The sequence below is a fragment of the Vicugna pacos genome, chromosome X (genome assembly GCF_048564905.1).
Source record: "Vicugna pacos chromosome X, VicPac4, whole genome shotgun sequence".
NCBI lineage: Eukaryota > Metazoa > Chordata > Mammalia > Artiodactyla > Camelidae > Vicugna > Vicugna pacos.
The window spans coordinates 17,654,029-17,678,508 of record NC_133023.1 but is presented as its reverse complement, the minus strand read 5'-3'; the positions used below and the strand labels follow the sequence as shown (position 1 = coordinate 17,678,508).

The 24,480-nt window shown below is 39.3% G+C and overlaps 1 protein-coding gene across 3 annotated transcripts; it reads right to left on the bottom strand.

The window, feature by feature from the left end:
- Positions 1-8,695: 8,695 nt before the first annotated feature.
- On the bottom strand, positions 8,696-23,170 carry PRDX4 (peroxiredoxin 4). 3 transcript variants are annotated; one of them, XM_072956066.1, is made up of 7 exons: positions 22,701-23,170; positions 17,518-17,635; positions 14,699-14,815; positions 12,693-12,815; positions 11,777-11,907; positions 10,725-10,759; positions 8,696-8,807 (listed from the first exon to the last, which is right to left on the bottom strand). In XM_072956066.1, exons 1-7 carry the CDS (start codon positions 22,900-22,902, stop codon positions 8,757-8,759), a joined length of 777 nt encoding a protein of 258 aa, XP_072812167.1. In that variant the 5' UTR covers positions 22,903-23,170; the 3' UTR covers positions 8,696-8,756. The 3 variants fall into 3 exon arrangements, with proteins under 3 accessions (XP_072812167.1, XP_006213064.1, XP_072812166.1); XM_006213002.3 differs by lacking the exon at positions 22,701-23,170 and adding an exon at positions 20,842-21,235; XM_072956065.1 differs by lacking the exons at positions 8,696-8,807; positions 22,701-23,170 and adding exons at positions 9,007-9,072; positions 20,842-21,235.
- Positions 23,171-24,480: the final 1,310 nt, after the last annotated feature.

Genomic DNA, 24,480 nt, shown 5'->3' with positions numbered 1-24,480 from the left:
CCTACTGTGTTGCCTCCTGTCTGCTAAGGAAATTAAGGCAGAATGCCTTTTTACACAATTGGAAACATTCTTTTCTTATGCATACTGCAACTGTCAGTCTCTACAGTTTCCTGCCAGGGCATTTGAGGGGCATCCTTTAAACTCGACCTTTGCAGCAGTTCGCCTGTATTGAAATCCCATCACCCTTTGTGATTCCTTTATATTTTTTCCTCCTTCTGTTTCCCAGCTTTTGTTGTTAGCAGAGGGGAGATGAAAAGTTGGGGTGAAGGGATTTGACGAAAGATAACAGCACTTGTGAAGATTTGTGGGAAGCTTCACATCTTAAAAGCATCCCAAGAGGAGGTGTTCACAGATGGCCTAGGTGAGGAGCAGCAGCCCAGTGCTCGTTGTTCATTCACCGCACAGCTCTGCAGCGCACTCTGCTACGGGCTGGGCGGCGTGTGTCTGATGAGCACGATGCAGAGCCACGGCAGGAACGGCTGCTTCTGCTTACGGAGCACTTGCCGTGTGCTGGGTGGGCTCTCTCCTGGGCACGTGACATGTATTAGCCCATTAAGTTTTTCCACCAACACTCTGAGCAGGTTCTGTAATCTGCTCAGAGGCTTTGGCCACTCAGGAAGCTGAAGCACGGAGAAGTTAAGTAACTTGCTTCAACTCCCACAGCTAGTAGGTTGTGGCGCTGGGATTCAGAACCAGCTAGTGTGGGGCCCGGGTACTGCTTTCTGGGACTATAGCATGGGGAGCCAGACCCAGTATCACAGTGCCACCCAGGATCCCCAAGGGATTCTCAGGAGTCTGCAGCCGAGACACAGTGTCTTCTTTGATGGGACGGTAAGTTGACCAAGTTCAGAAGAGAAGAAACCCAGGTCGCAGAGAGGAAAAAAGTCATCTCCATAAAGGTATTATTTCTAGGAAGGAAACAGTCTTGAGTGAGTGTGGGTTCTAGATCAGCAGTCACAAACTTGGCTCTGCCTCAGAATTGGCCAGAGTGCTTTTTTAAAAAAATTCTTACTAATTTAATGTTTATTGGAATCACAGTTAACATGAACAAGCACTTCCGGTGGAAGCAGTCATGGAACAAACACAGCTGCTGCAGGGGCGTGCAGTTTGGCTCATGGATGCCAGCATGTGCTGTGTGGTAGTAGCTCGGCACCGGTGCTCGCCTCCCCGCGCCATCCCTACGCCCTCCAGAGCTCCACCTGGCCTTCAGGCAGGCATTTTGCAGATCTGCCTATAAGCCGGTGGGGACCCTGAGGTGGCTAACTGGAAGGGACGGGCCCTGGAGAGTTGTGTGAATGTGTTAAGCGGAGTTCAGTTAAGCGACCTACTGCGTGCTGGTGTGCATTGTGCATTTAGCCATTTATTGCTGTATGCTGAGCCTTTTGCTTGAACTTTTCTTGCGGTTATAAGAAGTGTTACGGTAAATATCCTAAAGATAAAACTTTTAATCCTTAAATTATTCCTTCGGAAAATTGTTGAGAAGTGATACTAAATAGTACGCACACATTCAAGGCTTTGAATCTGTATTTCATGTAACCCTCCATTCACTTAACACTTCACTTCACATCCACTTAAGCAATTTCTCTGAACTTTGCCATATTTTATCCTTTACTTCTAAAAACATTTTTATAGGTGAAAAATGACATTCATTAATTGCCTTTCTTTGAATTCCACTGAGATTGAACTTAAAAAAATCTCTGATTGTCTTTTTAGTCAAATTACTTGTTTGAGTAATTTTGGGTGTCAGATTTTTAACTCAAAATCTGTTATCTACCAGTGAAAGTTTTTATATGATAAGAACTAGAGATTTTTATTTTTAATATAGGACTTTAAGAAGATGAGATGAGATGAAGCCAACTCCGCAAGATAAACAGTAGATTCTACATGTTTAGTGTTCTCTCCCTCTTCGTTAAGGAATAGTGGACTTTTAACCAGTACCAGCACAGCTGCGTGTTTACTGTGGAACTCCCTAGTGTGGGTTGGACATAGTTTTTTTTTTTTAATTGAAGTGTAGTCTATTTACAGTGGTAGTTTCAGGTATACAGCAAAGCGATTCAGTTATACATATTTACATACATATATATATGTATTTTCAGATTATTTTCCATTACAGCTCATTACAAGAAATTGAATGTAGTTCCCTGTGCTATACAGTAGAAATTTGTTGTTTATCTATTTTAATGTGTATCTGTTAATCCCAAACTCCTAATTCATCCCTCCCTGCCTTCTCCCCCTGGTAACCACAGTTTGTTTTCTGTTGCTGTGAGTATTTCTGGTTTGTAAATAAAATTTGTATCTTTTTTTTCTTAAGATTCCACATATAAGCGACATCATATGATACTTGTCTTTCTCTGTCTGACTTACTACACTTAATACGATGATCTGTCAGTGGGTTGGAATAGTTTTGAGTACTTTGTGCTGAGATACCACATTTTACTTCAGGCATTTCTTACCATCTTCTTAGTTTTTGCTTAGGTCTTTCTTCACTGAGCAATCTTTGAGGATGGTGTCTATAGAAGAGTTCGGTTCATGTTAGTACACTTTGCACTGTGTTGTGTGTGCCCAGGTGACACTGTAACCCGAATACGCTACAAGTCTGCCCGTTCCCTTTGCTACCTGCAATCTCTGCGATCTGCTTTCTCTCCTCTCTTTGAACTGAGTCAGTAGCTTGATTTCCTGAAGAACTGAAGTTTTCCTTCCACCCCCAGGCCCAGGAAGTTCAAAATTTTATTTTTCTTTTTGGTGAGTTTGTGTAGAGAAAAAAGCATTTCATCTTTTTAAAGACACATTTGATTCTGTGGGGTGGCTGTGTTCATTTGGGAGGTTCTTTGTTCCGTGTGGCATTGGCTGGGGTCCCTCAGGCACCTGTGTTCAATCGGGAGCTCGTCTGGGGCTGGAACATCTGGCACCTCAGCTGGGGTGGCTGGAGTGAGTAGGGGCCAACCAGGCCACTCTTAACAGGCTGGTTGGATTTCTTAAATAGTAGCTTATAGGTTCCAAGGACAACCAGTCAGATTCCTAGTTCCTCAATATGTCGCCCTCCTGTCTCTCAAAGCCATTTTTGTGGAGGGAATGATCAGCAGTGTCGTGGAATTCAGAGATGAGCCCTGGGAAAAGGCCACCAGTTTGATGATTGAGAAGTCATTGATGAGAAAAAAGTAGTTAAAAAGCGATGGTGTCTAGGGCTTGATGGCAAGGGGCTGAGTAATTGCAAGTGTCCAGCTCTCCTGGGTGAATTTCTTGGACACTGGTGAAATGCTCTTTCATAACCATTCTATATGTTTATATAAAACAATTTTTATCAAATTTATAAAATGTCTTACAAACATTTTATTGACAAGTAACATTGGGAAACACTGCATAGGATACCTCTCCTTTGGTGTTCTATAAAAGTGCGTATTAGCTTATAAAAGACTCATTGAAATGTAGGGCTGTAAGAACACCTGTTTAACATTTTTTCTTGACAGAGCTGGGAAGGTAATTAGTTTTATTTATTTTTAGAGGAGGTACTGGGGATTGAACCCAGGAGCTCATGCATGCTGAGCATGTGCTCTACCGCTTGAGCTGTACCCTCCCTCCTTGTTTAACTTTTTAAATCAGCTTTTGTGAAATTTAACTTGATCATGGACTTTTTGTTGTTGTTAATACATGTGAATAAATCGAACACACTAGAAATTTTCTTAACTTTTACAAAGCAAGAACAATACTCTGTATTCTACTTTGTAACATGAAAAGGCAGGATATATATTGTCAAAGTATGTATATTGTCAAATCATTATGCCCTTGCTATGAAGAATCGAATAGTAGTATTATGTTTCCTAAATACAGATTTAGGACAATATTTTAGATCTGACTGACTCTCCAGCTTGCCAGGGTTGACAGTCTTACTTTTTAACAGGAGTGTACTTGCTTGCTGTCACTGCTGATGTTTTATAAAATGTTAACTGGTAACAATGCATTTAACTTTACAACAAATTCTGAATAATGATTTTTAAGCATTATGACCCTTTATAGATTAAGAGAGGGAGGTGAAAGGAAGTGCATCGGGAGGATGGTGAAGGTTAGTTTATAAGATATTTGCCTCCATTTTGATACAGAGAATACAAGTTTGTGTTATTCTGTTTCTGTGCAAGAGCCTCAAGCTGAAATCTAGTGCTTTATGCTTTACCATGAAAACATTTGGAAGTAGAGATTCTTTATTTGGTATATAGAACCCCATGGCAACTTGTATGTTACTTCAGTGTGGCAAAAAAATCAGTCACAGAATGTAATCACCACAAAATAAGAATTTTTATGTATGACTAACACATATTGGATCCATAGCACTGCGCTAATGACATCAAAATGGATTTTCTCATTTAATCCTTAAACTTACCATTTGAGGGCAAGACCATTACTCGCTTTTGCAGATGAGGAAAGTTAGGCTCAGAGAAGTAACTTCCCACAGCCCTTTGCCACTTTCATACATATTTTTCTTAGCTAGTGTGATAAAGGGGTTAAGTGGTGATTTACACACACACATATATATAAAATTTATATCAGAATATAATTAGGTCTCAACTGTAAGAGACAAGGATGGTTGAAATATTTCTGGCATTTGTTTCAATTTCCTCTTAGAAAAAAAATTTGCTACAGTTGTGATTGACTCTAAATTGAATTGTGAATGTTTTCTCCCTTGGCAACAAATAATGAATTACTTTAAAATAGGTAACAGGAAAGAGGAATTAAAAATACGGATTTGGTAAGTTCAAAAACAGATTTAAGGGTTTTTGACTAATCACATTGCTTCTTGTGTCATGAGATTATTTTGATCTAAGGAGATCAATCCGAGGTGGCTTTGGGGTCCTTTGGTCCAGCGGGTGGGTTTCGGGCGGCAGTGTGACTTGAGAAGTGGTGCTGGCCCCAATGTCCGCACCTGTGAGGTCTCTCCTACATCTGCATCCAGCAAGTTCAGGGTTGGGATGGAGGATTCATCTCTTTGGGTTCTGTTTCCTTCTCCATAAAAGGCGAGGCAGTTTTCTCATTCCAGAGTTTCCTGATTTAGGCTTTCACTTGATATGCCTGTTTGGTTAGTGAAATATTTTAATGACTACATTGTAATGACTACCAATGAACTTCGATCATTTGAAAAATCAAGTTCCATTAAAGATGCATATGCCAAAGAAAATGGAACTTCAGAATAAAGCAGGTCCTTCTGAAAACCATTCAGTAAGCCAGTGGCATTGAGAAATTAATACTTCAGAGAAAGGATTATAGTAACAAAAGAAAGGGTGGGATATTTTGGTTTTTGTGTCACAGGAATCGTGCACCTTTAGTGGGATAGTATGGCTAAAACAAATGAACAAAACTGTAATGGAGGGAAAGTGAAAATTACATATGACAAGGTATTGATATGCCAGGCATTTATTGTATCCTGATTTTTTTATATTTACACGTATACATATATAAATTTAAGTATATATATATGTATGTATTTGTAAAAAAAAAATGGCCCATTGGTGGGTCATGACATTTAGTGGATTGTGGCCAACATTACAAAACTAAAAGATCCAACTGTCACGCATAGTAATGGTTAAGTGTTGTGTGAAACTTGTTATGTTATGCCTCTGCATGGTGCACACACATTTACAGGTGTGCTAGGTCACAATATAAAATGTACTTCTAACTGGGTCATGGTCATTGATGGAAGACATACTCTTAGTACAAATTAAGATGCTAACTTGAGTTGTACTTAGTTTTGAATTAGTCTCAATTTTTAAGTTTTTTTCTTTTTTCCCCCTAAATTAGATTTGTACAAAATAAGAAACAATTGAGAGCTTTTTTTTATTTTGAGGGGAAGGTAATTAGGTTTATTTATTTATTTACTGGAGGAGGTACTGGGGATTGAACCCAGGACCTTGTGCATGCTAAGCATGCACTCTACCACTTGAGCTATACCCTCCCCCCAAAAAACCTTTGAGCGTTAGTTGTTGCTCTTCTAGTTTATCTTGAAAGGGGGCCTCAGGACAAGGCAGTTGGGATTTTGGTGTATCGGGCGCCCTCTCGTGGCCATTGGGTTACAGTGAAATGTAACTCCATTTGATACAAAACTTGCAAATTTTTTTCCTGAGGTCCTGGCTGAGCTGTACATGTGGCCAGAGCTGGAAGTTAAGGAACTCACACCTGCAGATTCAGTTTTTACCTCCCGTCTATTGTTGGCCACACACTGAACCTGTAACCCTAGCCAGTCAACTCTAAACTGTGTACCATCTCCCAGTAGATTATCATGAGAGGAAAATCAGTCAACGCTTTTCTCTTGAGGTTGGGTCACAAGTACTGCCTTTTTACAGGAGAGTACATTGGCACCTGATACAGCCTTCACTGGAGGAGTGGGAAGTGGACTTGCACCTCCCCTTCTTTGTGACACCTTTCTCATCTCTGTCTTTCCTTGTCGTTGCTCTTGTTGGCCTTGGAGCCAACACAGATGTCAGCATTTTTAGCACTTACTCACCGTATTGCTCTTTTTAACCTGCTGATTTCCTTTGGGAGACTGTGGGCTTCTTGAGGGAAGGGATTGTGTCATATCCTTTTACCTGTATTGCCAGCACAGTACCTTGCACTTGTGCAGGTCATAAATAATTTCTGTATGAACAAATGCATAATTTAGGTGAATTTGGGTGTAACTTGGCTTTTGGATTTGTTTAAAAAATTTTAAGCTTAAGCCTCAGGAAGGTAGATCTTTAAAAACGTAGTTTTAGGATTTTATGTAAGTGTACATTATGCCCAAATTCTGTTACCATGTTAATAATGGAATTGGTACACACTGCTTTGCTATCTAAGACTAAATACATAGTAACTATGATAAGCATTTTTCTTTTAAAAGCTAAGTAAAAAATTCAGTGACTTTAGAGGAGTGTGCATGTATGTGTATGTATATGTGTAATATGTATATATATATACAAACACATGAATATGCACACAGACACCCTCACACACCCTGGCATGGTGACCTTTATGGAGCTATTCATCTGAAATATGCATTTCTTCCCATTCATATATTAGTAATTCTATTCAAAGAAATTTCAGTGACATAGTGTTGTCAGAAAGCTCATGGGTAACAAAATACAAGGATGTATTCCATGATATCATATGGGGGAGTTAAGAGTATAAAAATATCATTAACTAACAGAATAGTGGTTAATGTATTTGAGAAAAAAATATAAAACCTGGAAGTCTACTGACAGCTGTAGTTTAGGATGTAGGATTAGGTATACCCTTGGATATGGAGGAAATGATGGGAGTGGGGGAATGATTCCTTGCATGAAATTCTGGAGACTAAGAAATCCCTGAAAGAGCTGTCCGCCACAACCACTGCGAAGCTCAGAACGCTGGCAAGGCTTACCTGCGAAGTATTCAATAGAAGATCAGAAATGTGAGGGAGAAGCAGGGCTTTATTTGTATTTAGGAATCATTTCTTAAATTGTATAATTTACAATGTTGTGTTTCAGGTATCCAGCAAAGTGATTCATTCTTTATATAGTTCAGATTCTTTTCCATTATAGGTTACTACAAGACATTGAATAGTTCCCCATGCCATATAGTAGGTCCTTGTTTATCTATTTTATATATAGTAATGCATGTATATGTTAATCCTAAACTTCTGATTTATCTTCCCACCCCCTGCTATCCCCTTTGGTAACTATAAGTTTGTTTTCTGTATTTGTGACTCTAGTTCTGTTTTGTAAGTAAGTTCATTTGTACCATTTTTTTTTAGATTCCATACTTGGAAAATACTTTGCTGTAGTGAAGGGTTATAAATGGCTGTTGAATTCCCATGTCCACATGCCTGTCACTAATCACTCGCCATTTATGACAGAACTTGAGTGTCAGCCAGGAGGCTAGTACACCCCCAATTCTAGTGATGGCCTCCCCTGGGGCGAGGAGCTTTTTGTCAGTGTTGAGAACGGATTAGCATGGAAGACAGGATGAGGCAAATTCTCTTGGGTCCTTTTACTACATGGCATGTCTATAGATAATTATAGTAAAGCCGCTGCCATATTGGGGTGGTAAATGGGGTGATGGAATAGTACTGGAGTTCAGCTTTATATGTGGTTGTGAATAGTTGGCTACATATATTTAGTGATTCAACTTTTATTTGTTAAACTAAATATAAACATATTGTTACTTATAAATTTGGTACAAGCTGAAAATGTGAATTTAGAAAAAAAGGGGGGTCCAAAGGACTTTGTTGTATCTGGAGCAGTGAGCTCTGGGGTCAGCTGTCCCTACCACATGCTATGGAGGGGACTGTGCTTAAAACCTCTTCTTTCCAGCCTCCCAAAGGTACAGAGAGATGAGCCACTGTGGAGTCTTAAGAGCCCAGAAACTAGAATTAGCCTGTTTGGGTTCAAAGACTGATTGTACCTTTGCTAGACAGCTATTTCTTCATCTGTAAAATAAAGAACTCAAAGAGTTGCTGTGAGAATTGAGTAAAATAACACCTCTAACCTCCTAACGACGCCTGGCACCTGGCATGTACTCCATAAATGTTAGTTACTATTGCTGTTACTAGTTTGAGTTAATCTGACATTTCTTATTTTGGAAAGATAGAGAATAACTGCCTACCTTTTAGCATCAGTGTCTAACTTGAACACTTAGTGTCTTTGGACTCTGACATGGATTTTTATATTCAAGAAATTACTGCTGTAACACAGTGTGGTAATACAATGGTGAACTTTACTGAGAAGTTTCAAGCATCATGACCTGAGGAAGTATTTTCAGTTCAGTTTATCGAAATACTTCAGTTTTCCAGCTGGATCTGGGATTATCTGTTAAAGAAAAAAAATTATTCATTTAAAAAGCCTAAGTACATCATTACTATGACATTAGTTGCCCATCTGTTGACTAAAGAAGATAATTGTGTATCAAATTATATATGTTTAGGAAAACCTGGATTTGTCATACCTGCTAATCTCAGCTATCCCAAGAGGCAAATCATTTGTTAGTCAATTAACATCTGTACTCAAGCACCCCCAGATTTACTTACAGCTCTTCTTTTGGCCACCAGGCTTTCATGGCATCTTCAGGTTTGATCTAATTAAGTCAAACACATTAAGAGAGCATGGCTACAGATGTTAATGTATTTTTAAAGTCATCTGCTGCTGAAGTGATGGTATGCTACAATCTGAAAAGGGGGTAGTGTGTTCAGCTGGATTTTTTTGGAGGTCTAGAATGTAACCTTTTAATCTCAAACTGCAAAGTAAAAGAAATACTCTAAAAATAGCCTGAATAACTATTTACTGAATGGAAAAATACTCTAAAATAAGTGCTCCCTCCTGGAGCATTACAGCCCTAGAAACCTCCTGGACTTAAAAAAAAACTCTCACATTAACTGTTACTTGCGAGTTAGAGGTAAAGTATCTCTATCCCTATATAAAAATATAATCCTAGGGGTTTGTGCCCCCCCCAAAGTTAATCCAGTAGATAGTCAACATGTTTTCTGAAATGTCAACTCCTCATCCTATGATACCCTTCTGAGTTAATCTGTCCTTGGGAGCTCTTGCTCAGCACTTGCCTGTGATCGAAGGTGGTGGTGTTCATTTGTCACTGCTGGTTTTGCTAAAAAAGCTCCAAGGCAAAGTGCTCCTTATGCTGAAGACCTATCCAGAAATGCTTTTTAAGCCTTCTCAGGTGATGCCTGCAGCTTCTATTCATATTTCTATTTGTAAGCCTCACAATTCATAATTGTAAACTAACCTAGTGACTAAGTTATAAACTACCTAGTGCTCAAAGTACCTTTAATGCGTAACTTCAAACCCCCTCTGAGAGCCATCAGATCTATGTAGAGGTAGAGGTGAATAATTGGTATTGTAACATCAACTTTGATCCTCAGAGGCAAAGGTGTTTTGCAAACCCATCAAATCAGTGAAATATTACTTTACCTAATCTGTGTAAGCTTACAGAGTACATTTCTACTTCTCATTGTCTATTACTAACCATGCTTTTTTCGGTTTGTTAAGGAAGAAAGTCCTTATTTTATAATATAATTTTATAATATAATATAATTTTATATTATAATATAATTATAATATAATTTTATAATATAATCCTTATTTTATGTCTGTATTTTTCTTTTACTCTAAGATAATGATTTCTCCCTCCAATGCTCTAGTATTTTTCAATTTCCTAACTACAGTTTGTGTAAAATTCTTGATTTTTACATGAATGTTATTTTAAAAAGGTAGAGACAAGTTTCCAAATTGTCTTTTGGCCAGAGACTACTTCGGAGATTGTCTGTAAATTATACAGCCTTCCTAAATTAATGTACCTGTTTCAGTCTTTTCTTCCTTCAAATGACAAGGAGAGAAGCATTAGCTTCAGGGTTAACTGAGGCAGATTTTCTCAAAAGCTTTTTACTATACATAGAGAAGTTTTGCTTGTGACTATTTTCTTTGCCCTGAATTTATTCTACTAAGTTTCCACTGTTCCTCCTGCTTTCTAAATCATATGTTTCTCTGGATACTTGGCTTTAAAGTTCACAGTACTAAGTCCCATGTTCTGCTTCTCCAGTTTCAGCTGCTCTCCCTCCAGTCCAAAGAAGCATGTGCTCCTAGGAGCTCTGCCTAGCAGCATTGACTTCCCTTTACAAAATCAAGACAGTTCTATTACAAGGAAAGATTATCCTGGGGTTGGCATTTTTTTTTGGCTCTGGCCACCCGCTTAACAGAAAAATCAGTTTGACTTACTGTTTCACTACCAGGTTTCCAACCAGCAGGGCAGACTGAAAGAACAGAAATTGGCAAAAGACAGTTAGAACTCAGTTCTCTTCAGCAACTCGGAGCTTTTCTTTTTCCAAATAAAGCTGAAAATAGAGCCTATATTAATGAGAACATTTCTAGGCCACTGAACACTTGACTTCTGTCAGCTTACCTGCTCATACCAAGGAATTTTAGTCATAGAGCTTATTAGCAGGCAGCTAATCTACTTTCATTTCTGTCAGTTATGTTTAGTTACATTTATAATATAAGAAACCAAAATGAGTCTTCCTCTCATAAAGTTGGAAAGTTTGGGAATCTGATGAACTGAAAGGTCTGAGCACAGCAAAAATTCTTCGAATGTATATTCCCTTAAACTTATCTGCTGTGTCCTGCAGTATTTTGTACTGATGCCATGGTTCACTGTCCAAAGAGACTTTAAAATTATTCAGAAGGTAGGATTTTCTCCTTGATTTGGAATGCGGCCTGAGCCAGGCACCAAGTTACATTTTTAAAAGGGATATATAACATATGTTCTACTTTAAGAAGAATCTGACCTTTTCCGTTTGGCTACTGCAAAAACTTGGGGTGAAAGGATGAACTGATGGATTACTAGTATGATGCTGAATAACCTTAAGGATTACTGAATTACTTTGAGGAAAAAAAAGGGAAATCAAATAATATAAACATGCAAATAAAATGTACATTACTAAACATTGCCAGATTGGCTGGTACATTTTAACTTTACAGAAACATAATTTGAAAATTTACAGTAGCAGAAACCTTGAGCTCTTCTAAAAGGACTATGAAAATAATACTATTCCCCCCTCCTCTTCAGTAAGTAGACTATATTAGTGATATTTTGTTAAAAGCACTTTAAATTATAATTTGATCTGCTTAAAAGATCTAATAATCTGAAAACAATCAATCAGAAGACTTTGGAATCATCCAAATTACTTTTAAGGTAAGAAACCAAACTAATTATGCTACTATCTCTCAAACTGAAAAATCAAAAGGCCATGATGGTTAGAAGGAAAGGGCACCTTCTCCGTGTTTGTCGGTGTACTGGAATGCTTGAACCAAACGCAGTGTCTCATCCACGGATCTACCCACAGGAAGGTCATTCAGAGTAATCTGTCTTAGGATTCCTTTGTCATCAATAATGAAAAGACCTCTGTAAAACATAGAACGGTAAAGGTGTGGGCACGTGTTCTCAGTGAAGACAAATACTAGTTAATGTGAATCCCTGTTCCACCCACAGAAGGATGTTATCCAGAGCCCAGAACACACTGCCTACCTACTTAGCTCTATGCACGTGTCCACACCCACATACCCATGCTTACCTACTGTATATTTTGGGATTATCACTGTGAAATGGTAGCTTTAAAATTTGTTTTTTGTCAATGAAATGTACTGTATTGTTTACAGTGGAATCTTCATGTGTACTAGGTTTGGGATTGTAATGTAAATGAAATGATGAAACTACACAGCAAAGCCTTCCTGTGGGTGAACAAGTGAGTGATCTTTCTTATCACTGGCTATTTAGAATGTCTTTGTATTTCCCTTTTCAGTGGTGGAAAAAGACAAGGTCACCAATATGGAAATTGCTTTTCCTTCTCAATCTCTCTATCGGTGATTCACTACTACAGCCTGGGGAATAATGCAATAGTTTGACCTAAAAGACCTGCTATTGAGATAGGGGTAGCACTGCAAGAGTTAAAGTATACTAGTGATAAACATTTTCAAAGGACTTTACTATCTGTTTATTTAAGTCAATATGGATTTCAACCCAATAGTTACTAAGTAGGGTGCTTACCAATTGTTTTTAGCGGTATCTTTACAACATTTTTGTAAATAGAGCATATATTTCTTGATCTAACCTTGTACCTTCTAACTCCATTTCAAGGAGGATTACAAACACATTTGTATTTATCATAGTGTAAAATCACTGAAAGGTACCTAAGGGTGTGGCCTGAGTCTTCCAGATAGACACCATAGTCCTTTGAGATCTGATGGTTCAAATCGGAAAGAAGTGGAATACTTATTGGCCCAAGTCCTCCTTGTCTTCGAGGGGTATTAATCCTGTAACAAACAGAACATTTACCTCTCAGGGTTAAGTAAATGGCATATATTAAAAGTCAACACTCTTTCTTTGCATATGCAAACACACACATCATATTCTTTCTCTAACAAAGACAGGCTAGTATACAGTCTATTTTCTTGCGCCCCCCCACTTAATATATTTATATCCTTTAAACACTAAATATGGAGATATACATCACATTTTTAAATGTATAGACATACTATATGTTGCTAATCTCTATTGACAGACATTGAAACTGTATCTTTTTTTTCACTTTTATCAATACTGCTGGAAAATCCTTATATTCTCAGTTTTGTACACTTGTCTGATTAATTCCTAGAAGTGGAATTAAGGATCAAAGGATATGCAGTGTCATAAGCATAACCTTAAAATTGTGATTGCAAGACATAGCCTTGTGAGACAGGCAGAATGCAACTGGATGGCATTTTCATGTGCAGAGAGACAAAGAAGTGTGAAGTCCACTTGAAGCAGCAAGGAAGTTACTTATAATCTCACAGCATCAATCTTCAGATTTAAGTATTCTGTAACTTGAAACCAAAGGATGTGGACTGGGGCCTCAAGGGCAGGACACTGACACAGCAGCTAGAAAACGGGGAAATAATGCTCCAGATGTCTGCAGCCCTAGTTCTGACATCCATATACATGACATCTCATATACAGCTGAGAATGTATTCCCAAAGCTCCCTTGGGAAAGCAATCTCAAACTTTTTGGAATGACGTAACTTTTTCCTTAGTGGATTTGTGTTTTCATTATTTAATTTAAATAATTTAATTTTTATTTTTATTATTTAAGTTCTTGGGAAGGTTTGTCTGAAAATTGAGATATTTAAATCAAATATATTAAATATATAACGGCGTCTTAAAATACTTCAGAGAATCAATTACTTAAGGGAATGTAAATTAAATTTAAATTGTAGCTCCTGAACTAATTAAAATTTTACATACATATGCACATATATGTACATATAATTTACACTTATTGCTATTTACATTTAGTTACATATATACATAATGTGTAAATGAAGAAAAACCTGTTTTGAATTTGTTACTTTAATGAATTGAATGTTAAGTTTTAAAACCAAAATAATTCTGAACAATCTTTATTGTGCATAAGATTTTATGAACAAAATTGAGGACGCTGTTTAAAAACTCACGTTTGACACAACATTGTAAAATGACTATAACTCAATAAAAAAATGTTAAAAAAAAAGAAAAACTCATGTCAACATGCACATTTCAAATTTTGAAACATGTTGCCTAACTGCTCTCCAGAAATGCTGAATCAAATGTGTATGTGACAGTATTATTTCTTTACACCTTTGTCAACACTAGATGAAATTCTTAAATATTTGAACTGTTGGCCAATCAGGGAAAAAAATGGCATCTTTTGTCAGTTTAATTTTCAGTTCTTTGCAATTAATTAGGTGGAACATCTTTTCATGTTTAATGAACTAAAAAATTATTTAAAGAATTATTTTAAAAGATCATTTCTTCTTAAAAAGTAATAAAAGCTGTTTTGAATTTGACTTAAACTAGACAACTGTGTAACAGAGAGAAATGATATTTTAAACATTTTCCTCCAGATTAAAGTTACCCAATTAGTCATAATAATCATACAATTCATTAGTTTTTGCTATGGATATTACATCTTTTGAATTTGACTTGTTTTTCAAAATATGAAATGTCCTATTAAATTGTTCAGCATTTTACCATACTTTCATTGAACTAGTAGCTCTCAGATAAATTTATTCCTGAACTGTCTGATAAATAACTATATTCCTGTCATGTTAAGAGTTGTCTGCCCATAATTTAAGAGTATATCCATTCTTTTCCCTACAAATGTTAAGCGTAAGATACTGACCAGGCCAAATGGGTAAACTGTGAATCCACAGAGCATGCTACAACTTCAGTGTTTATCGATCTGAATTCCTCAATTCTATCACCAAAGGCGATAATTTCAGTTGGACACACAAAAGTGCTGAAAGTTAAAAAAAATCGTTATCTTCAAAATACACAGATACCTAAAGTTTTGAATGATTTTGTTTTTATAAACACCTTTAGTATATAAAAATGAACATTAAGAACAATTTATGAACCTTCTCAAGATGTAGTCTAAAACACTGTCATTTGATCAAATATCATTTAATTAAAAAAGTATATTACAGAGTTCCCAATTACATCTTGATAAACTATATAAATTAATGGATCAGAGATGAACCAATGGTCCCTTCTTATGGCAGCACCCCCATTTTGTCAGCTTTTGTTCAATAATACTTTACATAGTGCTTTACAGCTTTTAAACATCTATACAAATTTTACCTCATTTCACTTTTTCTTAAACCTTCCTATATGAACCCCATGAGCTAGATGCATCTGTATCAATTTTGGAGATGAGGAAATCCTCTACCATTGCCCTCCCTTTCTTGAGAAGGTCCTCTTCTACCTTGTCTCCCAGTCCTTTTGTCAGAAGGGCATGTTTGGAGACTACTACCTTAGGGGAGTATTTTTCAAACCATGTTAGGGACTCCTTAAGCCAACTTACTGAGTTCCAACCAACATTTTTAAAAAGTAAAATAGAAAATATGAGAATATGTCACACATAGTAAGTTATGAAACATATGTATACATAAGTGCATATATATGTGTGTGTGTTCAGGAGTGATATTACAAATACTTAATCATCTTAACTCAGGGTTGGTTTTAGCTCTGAGGGTTTCTGAAAGGGTGGGAAGGGCAAATTGGGGAGGGGGTTGGTATGGAAGTTTTTCAGTATTTTAAGGAGCACCAGCTGTACTGGTACAAACTGAATGTTACCCTGCATGTATGTGTTAAGTGAAAAATGTATTTCATACTGTGTGTCATGGTCAAGGAGGTCTGAAAAACAGACTCGGGACAACAAGTTCCCACGACAGCCCCAAGACAGGCTTTTCAGATGTCTCAGTTGTTCAAGTGGAAGATTGCCATATGCAAGCAAACAGTTCTAATCGAGATTATGTCCCTGGAAACCTGGGCTATGACATGTATTTTTAATATTTTCCAAAAGGTAGGAATGATTGGCCCCTGTCTTCCTTCCTATTGTCCCATGAAATGCTACCTAGAGAGATATTTGCCCAACTTAAAGTTTTGGCAGAAAACTAAAGGGTTACATTTGTGACTTTTCTTCCTTGCAGACTGTGGCAAATACCCCAGGATTCTTCCTTCTCTAACCAGGCCCAGTCTGGCAGGCATTACATACAAACAGAAAGAAGCTCTCTTAGCTCCTTGCCCGAGAAGACCATTGCTAACATCATGCTCTAATTAGATACATCTTACTCATTACAGAGTTTTAAATAACACTGGAGAAACAGCATACTTGCTATGTTACACTAATTTCACAATTCAGGTTTAGCATCATGCATATTTAACATGTGTTACTTTTTGGTTTTACAGCAACATGAAATTAGAAGGCCTATCATTTTATATAAAAACTTCTACTTCTGGTCTCTATTAAAAATTAAGTTATATCATACATTTTAGCTAGTCAAGCCAGAGTACAAGTTGATTAGAAAGAAGCAAGTTCTTACTAATTTAATAAAGATTACGTATTATGTAGATTCATGATTTGTTTTAGCCCCAATGTACAAATTTTTATGAGAATTCTATTTGGATTAGAGTAGGGGTCAGCAAACTTCACTCCACAGGCCAAATCCAGCCGATCTTAATTTTTTTAAATAAAGTTTCAGTGGAGCACAACACTATTCATTTGTTATTGTCTATGGCTGTTTTGTGCTACAATTGCAATGTTGAGTAGTTGCAATAAAGATCATTTCAACACTAAAACATTTACTATCTGGCCCTGTACAGAAAAAGTCTGCTTACCCCTGGCCTAGTGACAGCCTAAAAGACAGGAGCTTAAGTATATCCTCCCTGGAAGTTTAAATTATATTTACAGAGTTCTAGATTAGTCCTAACGGAAAAAGGACCTTAATAATACAGTGGCAAAGACAGAAGAATCTTCTTACTTTTTGTAACCAAAAAATATATTTAAAAAAAGATAGAAGTTGGGATAACTCTCTTTGGTATCTTTTCACTTTCATGGAATTTGAAAAACACTCAAAATTAAATCCTCAATGTGTCTAAAGCTGCAAGAGTATTTACTTTGAGTCAACTTTCTATCTACAAGTGTTCACTGTCACACAGTGAAAGAGAACTCCCCATAACCATAATTCATATTAATAGGTATTATTCCTTAAGCATTTGCAATATTTTCAGGAAAATGTTCAAATCACAGGAAAGCAACAGATGCAGCAAAGAATACAAATAATAAAACCATAGTTAAATGGCATCACTAGAGAAAAAGACATACATTTTTCAGTTATCAGATTTGTCGCATAAGTTTTGTTATTAAATGCTTTCTAAAATAGTCTCAATCCATTTTCTTGCATTAATGAATATAACTGTGGTTTTTCTCTAATGATTAATTATGTTAACTCAATCATGTGGATATAAGTATAAAGTATTGGGGTCAATGGTTATGATTCTGGAATACCCAGTGGGTATTACTTTCTTGAAAAAAATTCATCTCAGCTTGTCCTTTAAGAACAAGTGCTAAATAAAATAATGTCTAACTGTTGGATATTCTTGAATAATGACTGATATTGACTGAGGTTTTGCTAGCTGCTATATACACGTATTACTTACAAATCAAGTGGATAGAAGAAAAAAACCAGGTATTTTCCACGATAATCAGTTAACTTCAGCTCCTTAAATTCTCCATTTATCACAGCTGTTCCTTCCCAATAAGGTGCTGGCTTGGAAACTAAGAAAAAAATATGATGTTCTATGACAACGAGAAGTTTGGTGGGATGACAGAAGAACATCTTTAGGAAATCACTAAAAATTAAGGCTTCTAAATCTTTGGACCTCTTCAGCATCGCGGTGATGCTGATGGACTTCTCAGGCTAGTGTTATTGAACACATAAAATAAAATACTTAGAATTACAAAGGAGACCAATTATGCTGAAATGCAATTATCAAAATATCAAAAACCAAATTGGTGATATAATAATATTTGTGCCCTATTATTAACACTTTAAAACTGCAAGATCTAGCAGTTATCTCATAACTAACCACCCAGGATCATGATGAGTATAAATAATGCTTCAGTATACTTGGAACAACCATAATGTGGCATGAAAACATCTGTGATTATACTGGAGACAGGTACAAGCAAGTACTGTTGAAGCTAATGTGGTTTGTTGCTGATGTTCATAATGGAAAGAAATGTTAAATTTTAGTTGGAGGTTAGTGAAATTGAAGACTTTGTCTCCCATTCACGCTCACAGACCCCCTACATTCCTTCCCTGCACTAAACCTTACTGGATACTTCACTGTAACCACTCCAAGTCAATCGCCTTCCTACATTTCAAGTAATTAGATTTTCCATTCTCTAACAGCAGTCTTCCAGATACACTAAATTAAACATTTTCCAGTTTCTCACATATACACGGAGGGCCTGCTGCTACCTTCAAGGAGCAGGAAATTTGCAAATGTCAGGCTAGAAGTGTAAAAATCCCAGACTATGGGATTACTTTTCAGGGCTTTGAAAGAGGAGACCCCCTTGAATAGGTTTCAAGTGACCTAATGGAAATTTAATAGCTCACACTGCTCTCTTGTAAGGGTATGCTGTAATTCTAGCCAACACCCCTTGATAATTATGTACCTGGATCTTCTGTTAACACATTCAGATAGACTTAAATTTTCAGAACCATTACATACATTAAAGCCAATACTTGCTCCAAAGTCTGACTAAGGTTCCTAGAAAGTAAGGCTTGTAATAGCCAGCATTTATTATATTTTGTATAATAGCCAGCATGTTTGGTCACTTCGAAAATAAAGACAAACTTAAGATGAATTTCTCTGTGAAGTTAATATATAACATGTGATTACTTATCATGAACCAGCAGCCTAGCTCACAGAAATGCCCTGCTCTGATTAGATAAAGGCCAGAAGGGAGAATTCGATAGAAGAAGGATACAGAACTATATATGCTTTACATACGTTACTTAAAATGCTACTGAAGTGTGAGGTGATAATTGTAATGACGTGCTACAATGATAGCCCTTAATGATTGTAGCATATTGGGAAAACCAATAAAACTGAAAAATTTTGTTCTGAAAATCTTGATTTTGGAAATTTGGGGTTTCTGATTTAAGAACTGCAGTGTTCAAAAAAAAGTGTCATCAATTTCTAGGGCAAAAAGAATGCCGTTTGCTAAGATCTACAAATGGAATTTCCAAAGCAATCCCTTGAATCTATTAAAAAACAAACAAAAATTGTCCCAAATATAAATCATATAATTAACAAAGATATTGATTGGCAAATGCAGAGCAGTATAAAGAATATTTAAATCCCCTGTCCCCATAACCCCCTCCAATTTAATTACTGTTAACATTTTGATGTTATTTCCTTCCAGTCTTTTTTAAACATACAAATTTGGATCATGTAGCACCCCACTTAAAAAAAATGAAACAGTAGATCATGAACAGCTTTTCATGTTACTAAAAATTATTTGAAAGTATTAATAGCTCCATAATATTACATTTTATGAATAAAACTCCTGGTATCTTTAATTCTAGATGAGCCTACCTATGACAGAAATGTAGCAAATACCTAAAATTTGAAAAGGTTTGCTGGTAGAGGGAAATCTCTTGCTACTATTTTTGGCTTCCATGAGCAGACTTGGATGGGATTTGTTATGGGAAACATATATAATGCCAGTAAACACTTAACTGGCTGACATATTTCAAAATATCTTCCCAGGCAAGTAAAACCAACGGGACTGGGAAATATTAATTTTAAAAATGCAAGACTTGCTTTTTTAAAAACAAAAATCCAAAAATAACTTTCAGTAGGAAAGAACTGCAAATGTTTAAGGAGGCAAAACAGTTTTTTTTTCATTTATCACTCCCACTCCATCCTAAGTCATAAGAATATCCCATGTAACACTGGGGATTCAGAATTGTGCAGCATTACTTTTTCCACTGAACATGGGCACGGAACATGCTGTAACTGGACCACAAAAGCCAATAAACATCTTCAGAATGCCAAATGGTCAGTAGGAAAAGCAGGTTACTTAAATGCGAACAAGGGACAGTTTTTATCTTTTAGCCCCTAGCCACTTCTTTTTGGCTAGTCTTAACATCCAGATGCAGCAGGCCACGACTTTATCAGTATCTACTTAGTGTGACGTGTCCTTCCTGAAAGTGGTCATTAGCTGTGTACATTAGACAGAAATGCAAATAACCAAAAGGCAAATTGGCAGGACACAAATTTGGCACTAGGTTTATCATCAGCCCAAGTGCATTACTTCTAACCTCCTTTCCTCGGTTTCTCTACAAAGAACCTCCACAGTCCACACTGTAACAAGTTCTTCATTTCTGAGAAACACAAAGAATACCCATTAACTATACAGGTTTTGGGGAAGGTGGCTTTGAATACTCTCTGTAAGATGCAACAACAACAAAAACAAAAAAAAAAGAAAAATGAAATGTTTATCCTCCTGAGCATTTTGTTTAGTCACTTTTCTGTTTAGTCAAACTTTCTGTGAATCATTATTCAACTTATCAATGCATTCTTCCCCGAAATAGTACTCGAAAACAGACGCGATGTGTTACAGGCACTTTGCAATGTCTGAGGAAGTGTTTCAGTTTGCACAACATCCCCGATGCCTGCAAGCCCGGGACCAGGGCCACGCTCGTCCCCTAATCTGCGGCTTTTGGGGTAACCACTACTTCTTCCAAAATCTGATTAGTGGAACCCATCCCTTTCTTCACACCTGGAACCCCCCTCCACCTCACAGGAGAGAGTCAGGCTCCCCCCTGGGATTGAAGGCAGCCCAGGGGGTACCGCCAAAGCCAGGCCCCGGGGTAGCCACAGCAACTAAAGTACACGTGTCTCCTGGCCCTCTCCACCTCCCGCCTCCCTCTGCCACCGCTCACCCCGCCTTGGCCGGGCACCACCTACTCTTGGCTTTGCTGAGGTGCAGGGAGTGGTCGGCGACCGAAACCCGGGACGCCTCCCCCGGGTACACTTGTCCACCCGCATAGAAGTGGCACTCCTCTTCGCGAGTTCGGAGCCTCTCCTCTGCCTCCGAGCCCCGCAGAGCTTCAGCCGGCAGCAGAAAGAGCAGTAGCGGCAGCAGCAGTAGCCTTCGGCTGGGGCCGGGGGCCGGAGTCGTCGCGGGTAGCGGCGGCGGCGGCGGCGGCGCCTCCATGACCACGCGGGTGCAGTCGCACGTCCCCTGGCTCCAGAGCTGCTTCTCCCGCCGCCAGGCAGCTACAACTGTGCGCTCAAAGCGCGGCCTCGCGAGACCTGCTTCGCCTTCTCCTCTCCCCCCACCCCCGCTCCCCGCGTTCCCGGCTTCCCGGGCTCCCCCTCCCCCCGCCCCGCCACGTGGGCGGCAGCCCCGCCCGCTCGTCCCCCTGCTTGCGTTTGCGCCTGCGCCCTGGGGCGGGCCAGGGTCGGGAACTTAGCCTAACTCTGCAGGGCGGCGTTGCCCGTGACTGGTCTCACGCGCCTCGTCTCTGGCACTGTTTTAGACATTCTTTTACGCTCTTCTCGTCCACAAAGCCTCACCACCGTACATCATCCCCCGCAAAGTGAAACTAACCTATAAGCCTTTGAATGGCTTGCATTTTATACTTCTAATAGGGACTTTTTTCCTTGAAGTGATCCGTGTTAACAGTGCCATGACTCTCCCCAACCCCCGCCCCTAGTTGCAGCCCTTTTAAGTCCTGGGAAAACTTGAAGAAAAGCCTAACCATTTACTTAGGCAACGCAAACAGGGGGTTTGGTGACTTAAGCCTGTCTCAAAGGTGTCTTTTTTTTGACTTTGAAAAGTTCCCAGAAAACCAAACTTTCTCCCAACACAGTGTAGTTCCATCTTCTGGCAATTACCCCATCACATTACAGGAGGCTTCAGCAGCCTCTCTGCCCCAAGGGTCCCTTCTGTTTTCCTGTGAGCTACAGTCATCTTTATGAATCCCACAGAAGCCATTCAACAATGTCTTTCCTCTGTTAGACTGTCAGCTCCCTGGGGTCAAAATCGATGTCGAATTCTTGTTTCCCAAGGCACCTGGCGCATGGTGAGCATTAATTCAAGTTGCTCTCACATATTATTATATGCTTACTCCTTGTGACAACCCTTGAAAGTAGATAGGAAACCTGCCCTTTCCAAACTCACCCCTCACTCCAGTCCTGACCATTGTAGAACCCGGAAGAGTTTGTAGCGAATAAAGCTAAAGGCCTCTGGTCCACTCGTCCGTCGCCCTCTCCCGCAATCCCCCCCACCCCCACTCCGCGGGTATTTGCGCCTGCGCCGTGGGGGCAGACCAGGGCAGCGCCGTGGGGGCAGATCCAGGCCGCGCCGCGTCACCCAGCTCTGTAAACCTTTTCTTGGCGTCGACAGTGGCTGGTGTCCTGCCTCTCCCCCCGACCCCGATGCCTGGCCGCCCTCATGGTTGTTTTAGGTCCTGCTTATCCTTCCAGGTCCATCTCTTCCACAGAGCTTCACCGGAGACGGGCCTCCCGCCATTGCCGTGATTGGCCGTCCGCCATTACTGGTGACTGGTAGGTTTTCGACCCTCACAGCCTTCCGCGGCCACCTCCCCTGCAGAGCGTCGCTACCGCGCACCACCCTTCCTTCCCGCCCCACAAAGCTGAAACTAGCCCTTCTGTCTCCAAATGGCTTACTTTATACCTTTAACTCCCTCACCCCGGTCCTGACCATTATATGGTCTGCTTTTTGTTTTCTGTGGGCAAAGGAGGGAGCCACCGCTTTTGCTGAGGGGGGGGGGACGGTGGGGTGGGGAGTATGTCCTTACCCATAGCATTGTCTGTGACTTCTTCAGTCTCCGGGGGCCCGTTGATAGGAGTCCTTGGACGAGGCAGCTCTCGCATCTCCCATTCTTCCCCTTCCCCAGCCTCCTGCTCCACGTGGAAGGGGATTGGGGCTCGGGGGGTTCGGGACTGAGTCCCAGAGATTCTGCTCAGGCCTATGCCTCGAGGCCGGCTTCGGTGATCCATGTTGACCGTTGGACAAACAGCCTCGAAGCCTCAGTGATCTCTAGGCCCTGAGCTGGGTCTCTAAATTTAGAAACTGGGAGAGGAAGCTTGGGGAGCGTATTTCCTGACACCTCTGCTCTGGACTGAGCTGAGGTGCCCCAGTTGGCAGCAGGGGCTGCCCACCAAGTGGGCCCCAGTGAACCTCCTGCCCACTGGAGAGAGTGGCCAGGTAAGCCAGCTCCCAGGCACTAACTGTACACCCCTCAGTTCCACCGGAACCCCCTGGCAGCTGACATTCTGGGTGACAGTTGCTCTGAATCTTTCTGTCCAATGATAAACCCCGAGTGCCTGCCTGCTGCAGGTAGACATTGTGCTGTCACATGGCAGTCACAAGGAGGCTTGGGTGGAGCCCTACCCCCGAGGCACTCACCATCCAGCTGGAGTCAGCTGCCCATGTTAATAAAATAAAACCATTAGACACAGGGAGGTGGTTCTATATATATAGAAATACCTGGGGAGCTTAAGAACATTAAAGTGTATGGACCAAGCCCCAGAGATGGTGGTTTAAGGGGTGTTTGGGGGGTTGGTGTCCGAAGAGTGTATGGTTTCACAAATGGTGTGTCTGCTGAAGAATCACCGCTGATGGAGGTTAAGAGCACACGTTGTAGACTCGGCTGTTTCTAGGCTGTAGTCTGAGCTCTGCCTCTTATTGTCCTTGTGGCCTTGGGAAATTAATTTAACCTCTCTGGGCCTTCGTTTCATCTGCAGACGGGAGTCATTAATACCTTCCCCATGTTGTGAAACCAAAGTGATACAAGTTTCATGACATAAATGTAAAACCTGACGTGAATGTGGACCAGACTGAGGGACTCACTTCTAACGCACATGACAGGAGGAATGCTTTGTGACTTCTGAGTTAGGGTCATATAAAGGATAGTTTCTGTCTCACACTTAACATTACTCATTCTGAAGAGGACTTACTATTCAAAAGATTTTTTTGAGATACAGTTCATGAAACATATAATTTGTCATTTAAAAATGTATAATAAATTCAGTGACTGTTAGTATAGTCGCAGTGTTGTCCTTTCTGCTTATTGCTAATTCCAGAACCTCTCCCTCAACCCCAAGAAAGAAACCTCATTCCTATTAGCAGTTGATTCCTCCCTTCCTGCTAGCCCCTGGCAATGACTAATCTATTTCCTCTCTGTAGAGATTTGCCTATTCTGGACATTTAATATAAATAGAATCATACAACATGTGTCCTTTTGGGTCTGGCTTCTTTCACTTAAGTGTAATGTTTTCAAGGTTCCTCTCTGTTGTAGCATGTATTAGTACTTCATTTCTTTTTTATTGTAGTAAAATATACACAATACCATTTTAACCATTTTTAAGTGTATAGCTTAGTGGCATTAAGTACATTTACTTTTGTTGTGCACTCATCATCACCATCCTTCTCCAGAATTTTTCATCTTCCTAATCTGAAACTAAGCTATACTACCCCCCCAGTTCCTGGAAACCACCTTTTTATTTTCTGTCTCTGAATGTGGTTGCTCTAGGTACCGCATATAAGTAGACTCATAAAATATTTGTCCTTTTCAA

What these genes read in the sequence shown, in the direction of transcription:
- PRDX4 (XM_006213002.3), bottom strand. Translation starts at nt 21,091, where the DNA reads ATGGAGGCGCCGCCGCCGCCGCCGCCGCTACCCGCGACGACTCCGGCC. An exon ending in GCACCTCAGCAAAGCCAAGA is followed by an intron (nt 17,636 to 20,841) that starts GTAGGTGGTGCC and finishes TTTTTTTCTTAG; the next exon opens with TTTCCAAGCCAGCACCTTAT. An exon ending in CACCGACAAACACGGAGAAG is followed by an intron (nt 10,760 to 11,776) that starts GTGCCCTTTCCT and finishes CTGTTCTTTCAG; the next exon opens with TCTGCCCTGCTGGTTGGAAA.